Source organism: Ciona robusta, chromosome 8, assembly GCF_009617815.1.
Source record: "Ciona robusta chromosome 8, ASM961781v2".
NCBI classification, from domain to species: Eukaryota; Metazoa; Chordata; class Ascidiacea; order Phlebobranchia; family Cionidae; genus Ciona; species Ciona robusta.
In genome coordinates this window covers 1,378,283-1,393,930 of record NC_143242.1, presented here as the reverse complement: position 1 = coordinate 1,393,930, position 15,648 = coordinate 1,378,283, and the positions used below count along the sequence as shown (strand labels likewise).

Genomic DNA, 15,648 nt, shown 5'->3' with positions numbered 1-15,648 from the left:
TAAATTACCTACGTTGTAATTTCTAAATGTCACAATGTTTCATTTAACTGTAATAATGACGCAATGACACGCAACAGACGCAAAATGTTATTTATTTGTACATATAAAGATATATAGATAGAGCAAAGCATATTAGAGCATGGTACGTACTATAAATACTGCCTTTAAGTGTCGATGTATGGTTTTAAATAAGAAAGTGTAAGGTAACGCAGTAACGGGATAATTAGGTGCAATAAATATGTCATTTCCAATCGACTATACGGCATATCCCTGATTAGTTTGACCCATTTCAATTGATTCCTGCTCATCACTGGTATTAGTTTGATCATTTTGACAACCACTTTTGAGTGCAATGAAACATCTCAGATGGTACAACCCAAATGCAAGCAAATGTACGAGTGGTATTGCTATAAAACTAGATACAAAACAAATCGCTGTTGCAATTCTTGCCCCTTTATCCCAATTAATCAGCTCGTACACAGCGGATATGTAGCCGGTTCCATGCAATATAAGTGTAAATGCCGTGTACACGAGTCCATAGCACATACCGTATAAAAAATGCAGCAAACGAATTGGGTAAGCAATTATAAATACATCAATAAGTAACATTACAAAAGTAATGGCGTGAGAGTGAATGTTAAATGCATTGATTAAATCGACTGAGCCAACCCGAAGCAGTGACCAGTACAACACGTTCGTGACAAGAGAGACTGAGAATGACACGTCAAACAAAATCCACACAACCCCGCATGCCCAATTTGCACCTGTAACATTGTATATATGTACATTTTGTTAGATTTTATTATTAGCATTTTAAATCCTACCTTTTTCTTTGTCTAAATCAGCTTTGTTTGAAAAGTAGCCATAGACAGCAAGTAAACAAGAAAGACCAAAGTAAAAACATACTGTAACTTCAGACCAGTTGGTAAGAAAGATCCAATATTGCGGTTGTGGGTTCACAATCACATCAGCAATTATCCAAGCAAGAGAATAAAAGAAAAATAAACATCGATACACAAGAAACAATAGTTTGTTGGTGGTCCACTGAAAAATTATATATCACCATTATAATGTTGCAGAATATTCCAGAACAAGTTTAATATTATGCATGCTGCCTACCTGAGAAACATAGAAATCGTGAGACTTGCAATCGTAAAACCCGAAAAGTTTGCACTGAAATTCGTATCGACATGTAGTAGACATTTTTAAAGAATCCTAAAAAACCCTTGATGATGTCACATATATACCTTACACGACAATAACTTGTACCCTGATAAGTGAATGGATAAGTTAATAATGTTGTTTTTGCTGGAGAGTAGCCTATATAGGCTCCATAACATAGTCTGTTTTATCTACCGTCGTGAAACTATCCTGTAGCTTATACTCAAGTTTGCAGCGTTTAAAAATCAAGAACCCAAATACTATTATGTCTAAATTGCATACGCCTAAAGCTCTAAGCTGACCACACCTATATGATCGCCAAACCGCAAAGAAACTAACAAATCGTTGCAGTGTAATTTCTCTTTTGTTATTACTATTTTCATTATAAAAGCGTGACGCGGAAAGATTACGCGTTTCGTTTCTGTGAAATAAAATATGCATAAATACGTAAACAATACTCACAAACATAGCGTAAAAGAGCGACAGTGTTGCCATTTTAAGTTGTGCGTTAGTTGGAGTATACTGGGTTTACGTGTCCCATTTCATGGGATTCCAAATTCGTTTCTTCAACATCAGATATACAGCCTTGTTTATGGGCAATGAATGTACGAAGGTGATACAAACCCCACAGTAGCAAATGCGATAAAGGCATCGCAATAAAACTAACTCCAAAGCAAGCAGCTGCTGCAATACCTGGTGATGTCGCCCAGTTTAACAAACTGTAAATTGCGGACGTAAACCCAGTACCGTGCAATATAAGTGAAAATGAAGTGTAAACTAATCCATATCCAACTGGATAAATAAAATGTAGCAAACGTATCGGATATGATGTTACAAAAATATCAATGATTAGTAACAGTAGATTTATTGCATGGGAATGCACATTAAATGGTTCTGCAAGCCGTGATGGGTTGGTTCCACTTGAAAGAAGGGCCCAATATAACAAATCAGTCACCAACGCTGCACTGAATGCCACATTAATAAGAATCCAGACTATAGCGCTTCCCCAATTTGCTCCTGTTAAAATAAAATAATTTAACTTTAACGTATAGAAGGGTAACAGACTGTAATAAACAATCTAAATATGTTCCAGAAGTAGCACTGCTGTATATTTGCGATGTCTTTCTCAGCCAAGCCGCGTGTTTGTTACGAAATCGTACGGATTTACAAGTGAATTCGTTGCATCATAAAAGCGATGGTTTGACCCAACTTTGGTTTGACCTGGCAATTAATCAAGACAAAACAGCAATTCACACGTTTATTATTTGCGCCGTAATAGCGATTGTCCCCTGAGATATTTAGCCTGCAGGTGCTTGAAAACAAGTTGGATATTTGACTTTTAATTTGTGTGACTTAGAATACGACAACCAATAAATAACTATAATATCATTTGCAACCGTTTGGTGTAAACTTAATGAGTGGCTCGCGTACCACTATAGTGCTGGTATATATGCGTACCACAGATTGGAAACCACTGCAATAGAGCAAGAAAAAGCGTTTAAGCTTGATTTTTAAAGCGTATACAAGATTATTTCGTGTAATTTACGTGTATTTCTAATAATAAACTTCCTTATTAGTCAAAATTAACAATGTCAATTAATAAATGAATAATTAATAAAGTCAACTAATAAAGAAATTCGAGGTATCACCCCAAACCCGTTATGTATTTTAATTTTGAAAATATTGGGCAATATGTGCTTAAAAATGTCCCAATCTTCCCCACTTTGTTATAAGATAAATTGTGGCACTAAATTAACAACATCAGCCATACCTCTTTCACGGTCAACTTCACGTTTAGTAGAGAAATATCCATAGATGGCAAGGAACAACGCCGTAAAAAAATACAGACAGCCAGTCACTTCGGTCCAATTCGTCAAAAAAATCCAATACCGTGGTTGATGATACACAGATACGTCGGCTATCACCCACGCGAGTGAATATAAAAAGACAATCACTCGGTACAACAGAAACAAAATTTTGTTTTCTCCCCACTAAAATAAAGAATTAATGGACAGTAATATAGTGGGGTGGGGGAAGATGAGACACCATTTCGTTTTTGTCTTGTCTTATATTGGTAAACAATAAAAAGTTCGTTCCCTCACGACTCCCATACCGTTGTTAATTGTTTAAACGCTATCATGATTTTTGAATATTATGTGATAAAGGTGTCCCGTCTCTCCCTCACCCCACTGTATGTTTTGTTTTAAATTATTGTTTGATGACTTACCTGGGATACATAAAAGTCATGCGCCTTGCAGTCGTAAAAACCAAACAACTTGCACTGAAATTCGTAACAGCTACAGCACTTGCACATTTTAAAGACAATCAAACACGGCTTCTGTTCATAAGACTACCGGGTTGGAATAATAATAGTTTTTCTTTTTGCTGTAACCGCCTGTGGCAAATAATTCTTTTTTTCACTCAATGACTATCATGTACATGCTTTTCATAATGTAAACATACTGACATTCTAACGCTTGTACCATATACACCGGAAGATGATTTTTGATATCCTGTATGCGTAAATTTATAAATGCTTGCGGCAAATGTTTGTTGACTATGCAGGCTTGCATCGTATGTTAATACATCCTAACTATTGTATGATTTGAGATTTAACACGCACCTTTTATCGAATTATATTCAATACACCCATCGGTAACACAACATATACTCTGTGAGTATCTTTCCTAACATTTATTTGGCAAAGGTGGCAGCACTTAAACGCACAGAAAATACAGTTTTGCTACAATAAATGTGCTACACATTATAGTTGGTAATATTGACACTGTTAGGTTGTGAAATGCAGAGCAAAGGAAATACTCAACATATGTATTGGGTCTTACCAAATGTGGGCATGTTTAGAACTTTCGAAAAACACGAAAATAAGCTATTTTATATGGAACATTTTATTGTACAAGCACTTCTGTTTTTGTGATTGTTGGTAGCCTGCCGTGGTCAACCTCCATCGGGTTAAATGTACTGATGGTTGTGGCTGCGGGTGTCATGCTTATTTTAGGTTGCTCAACGTTTTGCCTCTTGTCTTCTTTATTTTCTGTTGAATGTTGTAATGTAATTCGTTGCTGCTTTTTTCGGTACAATGGCTGTACTTTCGGTGCTCCCGCGTTCCAAACCAAACAATCACCAACGCTGTATCGCATCGGAGCCGATTTTGTTCGTTTCCGTGTGTGATCGGAATATGCGGGCATGGATGTTGGTAATCGACCTGTAGTGTTTAACACTTGATGAGAGCGACGGTTTTGGTCACCATTGGTATATTCCAGTCCTGTACAAAAGTCCGTATTGATTCGAGGGTTCGGTTGGCCGTGACTATATTGTCTCTTGTAGTCAGTGATCCATTTCAACTTTGCATCAACTGTTTCCATTGTTGCCATTCTCTTTCGTATCCTTGGGGAAAGTCGTTGTGGAATACACTCTTTTTTATCACCTTCTTGAAAATCAACTCTTAAAACAATTAGCTTGTTACGATCTCGTAATAAAATGGCCAAACTGATTTAAACAAACCGTACATATACCTGTATAACGAGACTACAGATCCAGCTTTTGCGATTTCATCTTTATGAGGCATCCAAGCAATTAGTTCCGGATTAAACGCAGTAACTGACCGGTTTGCTTTTCGCCGCCCAAGACCCTGTAAATGATTTCATTTTGTATGAAATAAGCAAACTTGGTAATCATACTTCACAACATATACCGTGTCAAAATAGCTTGCGTCAGTGGGAAACGAATGTCTATTGTCGTGGTTTGAAAATAAGTGTTTGTTTGGAGATTTCTGTAATGATATATTTAACAGTTAAAATAAGTATTTGCAGGTATACTAATTTAGTTACAATGCCGAAGAAATGAGTTAGGTCTACTTCTAAAGCAAAATATTCAGGTTTATAGGCGATACATATATATACGGGTGTACAGTCTCGATAAGGTTCTCCAATCATAGAATGTGCTTAAAACAACAATCCGTTTGTACAATGTTACGTTTCGGAAGTTTTTAAAACTTTTTAGAAGTAGCAACATTATTCTTCCCCATTATTGTGTTTTGTAAATCCGAGTGTAAAGTAGATGTCGGTATGATAATCCATTACGAGTATCTTGAATATTGTTTAACAATATAGTTCTATGGGGTAAGATGGGACAACTTTACTACCCGTTGTATACAAACTTTAAACATCACTTACCCGAACACGATTATAGAACTTAGATGGTGGTGTTGGGGACGCTGCATGTCTGTAATCTTGTAAAATGTCATTGCGTGTTCGACTTCGAAAATGTCCGTAATAACCGGACGGATACTGTATAATGTATTCGCATCAATTAAAAACGAGAGGTTACATATTGCATTTATCATTACTTACCCAAGTTCCAACAATATCTGAGACTGACATGTCACGGTTTAAAATTTCATGAACTGATCTACTGCAACATGGCTCATAGGTATAAACTATCAGTATTACAAAAAACTGGCGAACTGCGCTGATTCAAAAATACCTAAAATAATTTAAAAAAAATAAAAATAGTTCTTAGTTTTATTTTTTTGTATATACACAGTCGCAAAAAAGCTTGGTATCGAAAGCCTATATATCACACTATATTGTACGTATTGGCCTTATGGGTCCTATTATAACATATCGGTTTACTTTCGTCGTGTTGCGACTTCGTAAGCTATTGTTGTCTGCGCAATGACACGAAATAAAGAGACGAAGGACATGTTGGTATTATAGGTTATTCAAGCCGTGGCCACAACAGTGGAACAAACTATGCGCTCTGATATCTCATCGTATACTATATTATATTAACTTTTGACGCCAGTTATAATTATAAACTTGTATCAAATCTTACATTTGCGTGTTTCTCGTACTTTGCTTCGTTAGTCACCTACAAAAGCTCAACTTATATTTTAAACCGGCATTTAAATTCTCGCATACAAACCGAACTTGAGAGAATCTGTACAGCCGATACAATGCGATGAAATTGCTCCGAGACTTGTTAAGAGCTTGTTGCGCGCACTTCAACGCGTTCGTAGTTACCAACACGAGTTTCTAATTGTACGATTATATATAGGTCCGAGGAAGAAAAATCTGAGCGAGTAACTGTTGCAAAACCGACCGCTAAGCGTATTCAGCGAGGTATTCTCTTGTTTAAAATCTATACTAATTTCTTCTACAGGAAGGAAACGATCTAAGTTCAGTATTTTGACTTGGTGCTGTTAATAACAATTACATATGCTAAGTTCACATGCATTACTTTGGTTTGTATAAATGCACTGCAGTTCGAACAAAACCAACATGCACTTTTTCCTAAACAATTATAAACCAAAATTTGTTATCTTTATCTAAGGCTCTTAAGCAAACATTTTTAAAGTTTGTATATATGTACTAAGATTTACCTTAACAAGATTTTTGCGGTTAATTATTGTTTGACAAAGTCAACCCAATTACCGACACTTAATCCTTTTCCACGAATACTTAGGTTAAAAGACACACTATCCCCAAGATACCCGAGCAGTCACGAATAAAAACAACGAAGAAATCTTATCGCAAGAAAGATGATAGACTTTCAAACAAAATTAATGCATTGCAATAAAGGGTTTAAACTATTAGGTACATTATTTTGAGCGCATGTAAAACTTTAGCATATACTGATGTGATAGTACGCTAACGAGACCGCTTTGCCATTCAGCAGTATATATGATAGTTAAAATAAGGCGGAATTCAGTAAGATTTTTCTTTTGTATAACTAACTTATTTATCAGATATATCTAGTATAATTTATTAAAAACTCTTTTAAAAACTAAGAATCAAGCGTAACTGGTTTCAGAAGTTACATACAAAAAGTCTGTTTTAAAAACTTGCTACAGAATATATTCGTATTAGTTTGTTACTTTTATTATTTATTAATTGGAATATATAGATCATGGTATAACTTTAAAAAGGGAATAATGAAAGAGCAATAAGACTATGAAAAAACGATCTATAAGTGTACATATATAACTTCAAAATTTACGCTAACAGTGGTTACGTAGTCTCGATCGGTACTTAGTATCATACAATTAGTGCTACCATTGTGGGCGTATGTCTCCTTGGGCAAGACACTTAACGGCAATTGCTCCAACCCAGTGGTCACTAATAGGTTGTCCAGGTTATATAAGCTATACATAAAAAAATGAAAAAAGCACCCCTCAAATAATCACCCACAAAGTAACATACATGCTGGTAACTCGTAAGCTGGCGCGAGGTGTGTGAGGACCCATGTTATAACGACTGCCGTTTTCCAGCTACGCGAGGATAAAGTTACTTACATTCATTCAGTATACTATAGTAGGGTGGAGAAAAATGGGACACCTCTTCATTGTATTTTCTCCTATCATTTGGTAGCTAAAACAAACATTTAAAGAATTATAAAACTGTATCCTCACGACTTCCACTGACCGTTAATAATTGTTTAAAACACCACCATGATGTTTGAAGATTATGTGCTAAAAGTGTCCCATCTGCCCCCACTCTACTATTTATATAATAAAACTGTACTCGCTGACTTCTCTCTTTGACTAATGAGAAAGTGGTGGAGGTTAAGAGTCAAGGGCACACTAGAAAGAAAGTTTAAACATTCACGAGCAGTCAGTTTATAAAACTTTATTTTTAGTCCATAAGCCATAAGCCATAGTATATTTTATAGGTCTTTATACTAAAAAGATTATGCACCACCTGGCACTTAGCTTCTTTTAATTAAAGAGTCAATAAATATACAGATATTAACTTGTAACAGCAAACTTTATTGGTGCGAATCCTTTTCGCTGGAATAGATGCATTAAAATGTGTAACAGAGTAGACTCATATTAAAGTGGCATTTCTACGAAACTGTATGGTTTTTCAGAGAGAACATGCGTTTCCGCGTCAAGCATTCGATAGAACCACGCACACAATTGCTTAGTTCACGACTGGTAGAAAACGTAGGACATTTAAGGCATTGGCGCGAGACGTGGAAACATTAGTACTGCTCGGCAATTAATATTTATAGATTGACGCTATGAACGCTGGAAATAGTTGATGTCAAACTGTCATTGTACTTTTAGGAAAGAAGAAACTGTGCTAGAAGAATGAAACTAGATTCAATAATATGCGGTGTTTGTTGTTTTACGTTGTTGATAAATTTAACATCCTGTTTCGATTGGGCTTCTTCAGTAGCTCAGTTGAAAGCAGTCGCAAAAACCGAACAGGTTTTGGTGTCTCGTCTTCAAAATTTTATCAATAATAAAACAGAGGAATTAGGCAGAATTCAAAAGTAAGCGTTCGTTTGTAGCGTTATATGTACGTTTGTAATGTTTTCGGTGTATGTTTCGTACTGTCGACTTAACCAATTAAATATAGACAGTTATACTGCTATTTTCACTCTCTATATACCATACAGCAAATATAGTTTTGAGTTAGTAAAACTGTATTAAGAGAGATAGCACCTTATTGCGGTATAGTAGCAAATTGATTTACTCTGCTTTGTTTATTACAGCTACGTCGATGCTTTGCGGAAAGTTTCGGATAAGATCTCATCGAGTAAAGAAGAATATATATCACATCCAATCAACCAATATCATCTCATTCAAAGATTTGCGAAAGAATGGACGAAGGTTGGAGATTTGCTGCAGATGTTTAACGAAACAGGTAAAACTAACTTGTCTTTATGTTTCCGTGTATACGTAACACGGTCTAACTTGATGTGTGTTTAGGTTTTGAACTTACCCAAAACATATCTCGAATGCGGAAACTATATCCAACCGACAATGATTTAAACCCAGCAGCAGCTGGCATCGAAAGACTGCAGCGCGTATACGAGCTTTCTATAGACGAACTTATTGAAGGAAATGTAAAAGGTATGTAAAACCTAATCATTTCTTTATTAAATGGCTACAATTCATAAAAACATATTAAACACACAAGGAGGTATTTAGCGATTCGCACAACAGGTTAAGTTTTACAAATTCGATAACACAGGAAAAGACGGGACAGTTTAAAATCTTTGTTAATTTTGGTTAAAAAGTGAATTTATTTTTAGGACTACAAGTAAATAACAAGTAAAAATGCACGCTTTGAAAATCAAGTTTAAACATTCTGTTACTTGCCTTACTGTTATAGTTCTTAACATGTTATATACATTACATTATCGAGCACGGTAGTGGTCATATATAGATCCTTATTCGTTCCCGGTTGTTTTTTTGTTGTTTTCATCGTGCGACTTTTTCCGCACCTATCTTAATTCTTAATTCTAGCAAATATTCTTTAATCTCTTGATTAAAATCAAATAATTATAGATATTTAAAATTTTTAGACCAAATTTTTCAGATTTGAAACCACATGATTAGTGTGTGGCCGCACGTCATGTGTGTGTGTGCTTCGAACCGTACATGATTGCCATTTTCCTATGACTTTAATTTGGGATAAAACAAAAAAAGTAACGCTTTAAAGTTATGAACATAAAGTTTACATGGCAAAAAACTAACACAGTCGGCCAGTTCCGTTAGGCTAACTACAAGTTCCAGAATACTGTTAATATAAAAATATTTTAATTTAGTATGTCATCTTCTCCCAGGTTGTATAGTTTTGTAGATTTTCATTGCCGAACTTTAAAAGGGTTGGTTTTACTTCAATAATTTATACCTGATGGGTTATTCAAATATAATATAATATATTAATATAATGAATGAATGAATGAAAAATAATATATTAATATAATATAATGATAACAAGCGGAAAATATATTTAAACTTCAGTTATTTGCACTTAATAATAATAATTTATAACAAGTGGCTTATTGTGCCCAAAACAGTGTAGCAAAACCCAATTTGTATATTTATCAATAGTTATTATCAATTTTCTGTTATTACAAGTTCATATACATTTTGTAGGATACAATATTTATCCATTGATGTTCGAACATTACCCATTGTCGTTCAAACAATACCAATTGTTTAGACCTAATTTTCAAAGCGTACAGTATTATTTCGTGATTTTTTACGTGTATTCCTAATAATAAATACAATTATTAATCAAAACTAACAATTATTATAAACTGTCCCGTCTTACCTTGTTTGTTTTCGAATTTGTAAAAATATACCTGCGAACCGCTAAATAACTCTTCGTGTTTTAATATATTTTTTAGAATTGTTGTTAAATAATAAAGGAATAAAATTATTATTTATTCGTATCCCCCCAAAAACTATCATATGTTTTGAATTTTTAAATATATGGCAACATGTGCGTAAGTGTCCCATCTTTTCCCATCCTATTAAAGTAGGGTGAGGAAGGACGGAAAATATTTCATCCTTTTTGTTCAACTGCGGTGCTGGATTAGTGATGCAAACTACAAAACTTTGACAGTTTTAATATGATTCAGCGAATATTTATATTAAACATCTTATTATTAATTCTTTTTCAGTCATTAAAAAATGTATTCGTTCAACACCGAATTTGAATACTTAAATATATACACCTCGTGCCTGTTTACGAGTTTTACCACGTGTCATGGCGTTTATTCGATTTTTTCGTTGTTTTTTTCGGTATGCCTGACAAAAACACTCGAAACTCAATAAATGTTAAGTATCTTGTCTAGTGACGCAGAGGTCTACAATTGTATAGGGGCATTGAGCATCTATATCGTCTGGTACGATGCAACTGCGCCAGATGACTGAGTCACGGTCCATTCACGTTTAAGCGTTAAACTAAACCCATGTATACTCAATTTTGTTTCAGGTGAAAAGTCTGGTTATAAACTTTCTCCTGGTGACTGCTTTCTGATCGGAAAAATATCCTGCAAATCATTTAAGTGCGATGCGTGTAAAATATGGATGCAACGAGCATTAAAACTTAAAGCAGACGAAACCTTCACAAATGACGAAGCACTGGCATATGAAGCGGTATGCCGAGCAAAGGTAAATGTTACACTCCAGGTTCGTAAAACACCAGCGGTCAGATAAAATCGTACTGTAATGTAAAAGCAGCATAAAACACAAGGAGCGTCCGACTCTTAACACAACACACCAGTGCGTACTCGCTTTACACTTAAACCCAATGCCCGTCTCCACGTCACTGCGTTGGAGACTAGAAGGGTAATTAGCGTGAGAGGGAATTCGAAGGAGCAGGAGCAGGAGAAGCGCATTCGGCTCAAGGCACATGTAGGGCGAGAATACGAGCATTGTAACATAAATATGTGATTTAATGCAATAATCATTTGTTTATAAATTATAGTAGGCCGGGGTCAGATTACACATGTTTTCTTTTCGTGTCCCATTTGGTAGAAAACAAAGAAATGTCATAAATATCTATTCAACAAGAATACCGTTTTTAATTGTCCAGCGCCGTGACAAAATGGTTAGCGCGCCTCTAACCCAGAAGTATTGGGTTCAAGACTCGTTGCTACTACCATTGTGGGCGTATGTGTCCTTGGGCAAGACCTTTAACGGCAATTGCTTCAACCAAGTGGTCACTGATGGGTTGAACAAATTATCAGCCATATATAAAAAATTCCAAAAAATAATCTCCCAAAGTAACATACATGGTAACTCGTAAGCTGGCACGAGGTGTATCAGCACCCATGTTATAACGACTGTCGTTTTCCGGTGATATGCTAACGGTCTCTCACCTTACCCCAAAGTACTATATTTATGTTATACATATTAAAACAACGATATGATAAAATGTTTATCGATTATAACAGTTTTAATTATAATATTACAGCGAGGTAACTTAACGCATGCTTTTGCAATAACTGAAGACTTGTTGACACGTGATCCATTCAATGATATATTGTTGGGAAATATGTTGTACTACAGGTTTGTGTTAGGAAAACTGAACATATTGTATCCATGTTTTATAACCATCAAAGTTGAGTGATTTTTTTTCTAATGGGAAATTCCATGCTTTGGGTCACGGCCATTTTTTACCCCTGCGGTCGAATTTGCGATTTTAGAACTCATTTTTTTCAGACGCTTTTTTATATTTTAACATTTTAATGATAGCTTTAGGTCACATTTGAGTATAACTTTCAATACACAAATTTTGATTGTTTGTTGGTGTGTCTCTTTAAGCAATATTGATAATTTGTTCCTTTGCGGGGTGTAAATAAAGAAGTTTCAACTGATTTCTAGGCTTGGTTACAATAGGTCTTTTTTTATAAGTTTGACACGATTTCGGTAACGTAGCCTATTTACCACATTAAAACACGCACTATATAAGCATTAAATCCGTATATTTGTGCCTTGCAGAATGTTTCTTCGTTATCCACATCTGTTCATTTTTCACAAAGATGAAAATGCTGAAGATGAGATTAAACAATATAATCAAATTTGTCAAGGAAAATTTAAATTGGTATGACTAACCTTCTGTGTAAATTGATCGAATAATTACTACAAAATAATTTATATGTAGCCACACAAGGTTTCGAAGAACCTTCGATGTTACTTGTACACAAACAAGAATGACCCGAGACTGCGAATTAAACCCGTTAAAGTTGAAGAACTTTGTAACTCTCCTCATATAGTGCAGTTCTATGACGTCATAAATAATGATGACATTGAGACAATAAAGAAAATGTCGAAAAAACACGTAAGATATAATCACCAACTTAAAATATTAAATCAGGTGACATATTATCCTAATGTTTATATTTTCTTTTTTTCGCTAATTTAGCTCAGTCGGGCTTTGGTAACGGGTCCTAATAACACCGGAATAGTTGAAGATATCCGGACTAGCAAGGTAGCGTGGTTTAAAAAAAATGACTTCACAGCGGTGAAAAAACTTTATACAAGAATAAGTGAAATGACCGGCTTATCTGAAGAGACGTTTGAGGACTTACAGGTTGGAGTTTCGTTTTTGTTTCACAACAAAGATGTAAAAAAACAAGTTATAAAAATAATCACTGTTGTCAAAATGTATAATTAGTATTGATATTTAATATCTAAAATAAATTCTGTAACATACGCATAAGAACTTTGTTTAAAGTATTTGTATTTTTCAGGTGGCAAATTATGGCCTCGCTGGTGAATACCAGCCTCACTTTGACTATACCGAGGTATATATTATGATACGTTTGTTTCTATGGTACGGTGGGGAAAAATTAAGTAAATATCATTCCTAATTTTAAAAATCCAAATGCACATTTTTGGGAGGTGATACCTTGATAGTTTTTGGGGTGGGGTGGTGATAGCATGATTTAACTGACAACACTTAAAAGAAATATATATTTAAACACATGAGATGCTATTTAACGATTTATACATGTTTGGTATACAACGTTGTACGGCGGTGCAAAGTGGGGTAAGATGTTTATTCCACAATCCTTGCTTGTTTTGATTATTAAAGAAATTTAGTATCGTAATTGCACATAAGCCTTTAACGGCGCCGTAGCACAGTTGGTTAGCGCGCCTGCCTGTAACCCAAAGGTAACGGGTTCTAAGCTCGTCGTTGCTACCATTTTGGGAGTGCAAGCCCGATAAAAAGTTAGCCATCTTGCTCCGCTCTCCTTTTTACCGCAACCTATTATACAGTATTAAACAAGAGCATGTAACAATATAAACAATGCATTCCGTAACATTATACTTTTAAAACAGGACCCATCAATTTATAAACGCGAGGATGGCGCGGAAGTGGGCAATAGGATTGCTACAATGTTGCTTTATGTAAGTGTACTTTTATTGTCTAGTATAATGAAAAAAATCCGGCGTCGTGGTGGTATAGTGGTTCGTAACCGGCTATTTCCAACCGGCTAATTGCCCCCAATGACTATTTCCCCCCGGCTATCCCCCCCCGTGACTATTCTCCTCTAGCCGGCCGGGGAAATCGCCTGGGGGGATATAGCCTAGAACCATAGTGGTTAGCGCGTCTTCCTGTAACCAATAGGTAATAGATTCAAGGCTCGTCGCTGCCACCATTGTAGGCGTATGTGTCTGCTTAAGCAAGACTTAAAGGCAACTGCTCCAACCCAGTGGTCACTAATGGGTTATCCAAATTATCAGCCATATATAAAAATAAAAAATCACCGAAAGAGCTGACATGGATGTATCAACACCTTTATTATAACGACTTTTTTTGTAAATCTATTGGAGATTTTGTTCTATTTTTTCTCATGTTATAATATTATTATTGCCAGTTAAATGACGTCAAAGAAGGAGGTCGTACGGCTTTTATAGAACCCAAAATTGTCGCAAAACCGATCAAGGGTAGCGCAGTGTTCTGGTACAACTTGTATCCTTCTGGTTTAGGTGATCCGCGAACTCGACATGCGTCCTGTCCAGTCGTTATAGGAAATAAATGGGGTAAAAATAATGCATACTTCACGTTTTAAAAGTTTATTACATTTTCCAAATTTTTTATATATATTTGTATAGGGACTTTGGTTTTAGTATATTAAAGGGGCATACCAGCGAAAAATCAAAATTTGTGTATTGATAGATATGCTCAAATGCGTTTTAAAAGATAAAACAGCTTTTGAAAATAATGAGTTTCAAAACCGCGAATTCGCCAGCTGGTTAAAAAAATCGGCCGTGGCGCAATGCATAGGATTTTCCATAAGAAAAAAATTCCTCAACTTTGATCGTTTCTAGTTTTTAAAATAAAAAATTGTAAAACATAGACTTTATTATGTTTTAATTTTCGATTGAACACAGCTACCATAGTACTCTAAAACAGTGTTTAGAGTACTATGCAGCTACATAATATGCTGACTAAACACTTTTTTCTTATTACTTAATTTTTAGCAGTAGTTTAGAAACTAGAAACGATCAAAGTTGAATGAACTTTTTTTTTAATGGGAAATCCCATACATTGTCAAAACAGCCGAATTTTTTTTACTCCAGCGGGTTTTTTTCACGCAATTTCTTGAAAAGCCGTGTCGTTTTGGCGAATTTTTATGGTACCTTTAGGTTACATTTAAGCATATCTATCCATACACAAATTTTGATTTTTCGTTGGTATGCCCTTTTAATATATATGGACTATGGTAAACTGAAAATATGTTATCAAATGAAATAAAATAAGTTATCAAATGAGAAAATTTACTTTCCGACAGTTTGGATCAAGAAATAGGTGTACTCATAACGATAGTAAACGCTCTTATATTCACAGCTTCCAATGTTTGGGTTCACGAAGTACAACAAGAATTTAAACGGAAATGTGGATTAAGACAAGATGCAGATAACAGAATATTTTAAATTTCGATAAACAAAGTTTCGCTAAAATTTGCTGATGCAAGAAAGTTTACAAGAAACTGTTTTATGTGAAAAAGTGCTCTGCTGTTTATCACAACGTAATAAAGAAGCTTATGGAGTTTGTGTTACAGGTTTTATTATATTAAATAGTTGGATGGAGTAAAATGAAACGCTTGAAGCGATATAACAATAAAAGTCTCTTAAAAAAGGCATACCAAGGAAAAATCTATGAAAGAGGCATACCACAAGTCCACACAGAATAGAAAAACAAATTCGTCATT

The 15,648-nt window shown here is 35.0% G+C and overlaps 4 protein-coding genes across 5 annotated transcripts; 1 reads left to right on the top strand and 3 right to left on the bottom strand.

Annotated features, from left to right (window-relative positions):
* Positions 1-71: 71 nt before the first annotated feature.
* LOC149732062 (protein rolling stone-like) lies at positions 72-1,764 on the bottom strand. Of its 2 annotated transcripts, none has more exons than XM_089883804.1 (3): positions 1,624-1,764; positions 1,120-1,270; positions 72-764 (listed from the first exon to the last, which is right to left on the bottom strand). In XM_089883804.1, exons 1-3 carry the CDS (start codon positions 1,654-1,656, stop codon positions 256-258), a joined length of 693 nt encoding a protein of 230 aa, XP_089739930.1. In that variant the 5' UTR covers positions 1,657-1,764; the 3' UTR covers positions 72-255. The 2 variants fall into 2 exon arrangements, with proteins under 2 accessions (XP_089739930.1, XP_089739929.1); XM_089883803.1 differs by lacking the exon at positions 1,624-1,764 and adding an exon at positions 825-1,044 and having other exon boundaries at positions 1,120-1,259.
* LOC149732061 (protein rolling stone-like) lies at positions 1,507-3,610 on the bottom strand. Its single transcript, XM_089883802.1, has 3 exons — positions 3,389-3,610; positions 2,933-3,152; positions 1,507-2,178 (listed from the first exon to the last, which is right to left on the bottom strand). Exons 1-3 carry the CDS (start codon positions 3,473-3,475, stop codon positions 1,670-1,672), a joined length of 816 nt encoding a protein of 271 aa, XP_089739928.1. The 5' UTR covers positions 3,476-3,610; the 3' UTR covers positions 1,507-1,669.
* A 173-nt stretch (positions 3,611-3,783) lies between these two features.
* LOC149732060 (uncharacterized) lies at positions 3,784-6,228 on the bottom strand. The gene is made up of 5 exons (XM_089883801.1): positions 5,532-6,228; positions 5,355-5,468; positions 4,874-4,951; positions 4,695-4,810; positions 3,784-4,623 (listed from the first exon to the last, which is right to left on the bottom strand). Exons 1-5 carry the CDS (start codon positions 5,559-5,561, stop codon positions 4,068-4,070), a joined length of 894 nt encoding a protein of 297 aa, XP_089739927.1. The 5' UTR covers positions 5,562-6,228; the 3' UTR covers positions 3,784-4,067.
* Positions 6,229-8,102: 1,874 nt separating this feature from the next.
* Positions 8,103-15,486, top strand: LOC149732059 (prolyl 4-hydroxylase subunit alpha-1-like). The gene is made up of 12 exons (XM_089882168.1): positions 8,103-8,457; positions 8,680-8,831; positions 8,897-9,040; positions 10,917-11,095; positions 11,901-11,995; positions 12,428-12,530; positions 12,591-12,767; positions 12,852-13,019; positions 13,180-13,233; positions 13,772-13,840; positions 14,311-14,476; positions 15,285-15,486. Exons 1-12 carry the CDS (start codon positions 8,273-8,275, stop codon positions 15,368-15,370), a joined length of 1,578 nt encoding a protein of 525 aa, XP_089738294.1. The 5' UTR covers positions 8,103-8,272; the 3' UTR covers positions 15,371-15,486.
* The last annotated feature ends 162 nt before the right edge of the window (positions 15,487-15,648 follow it).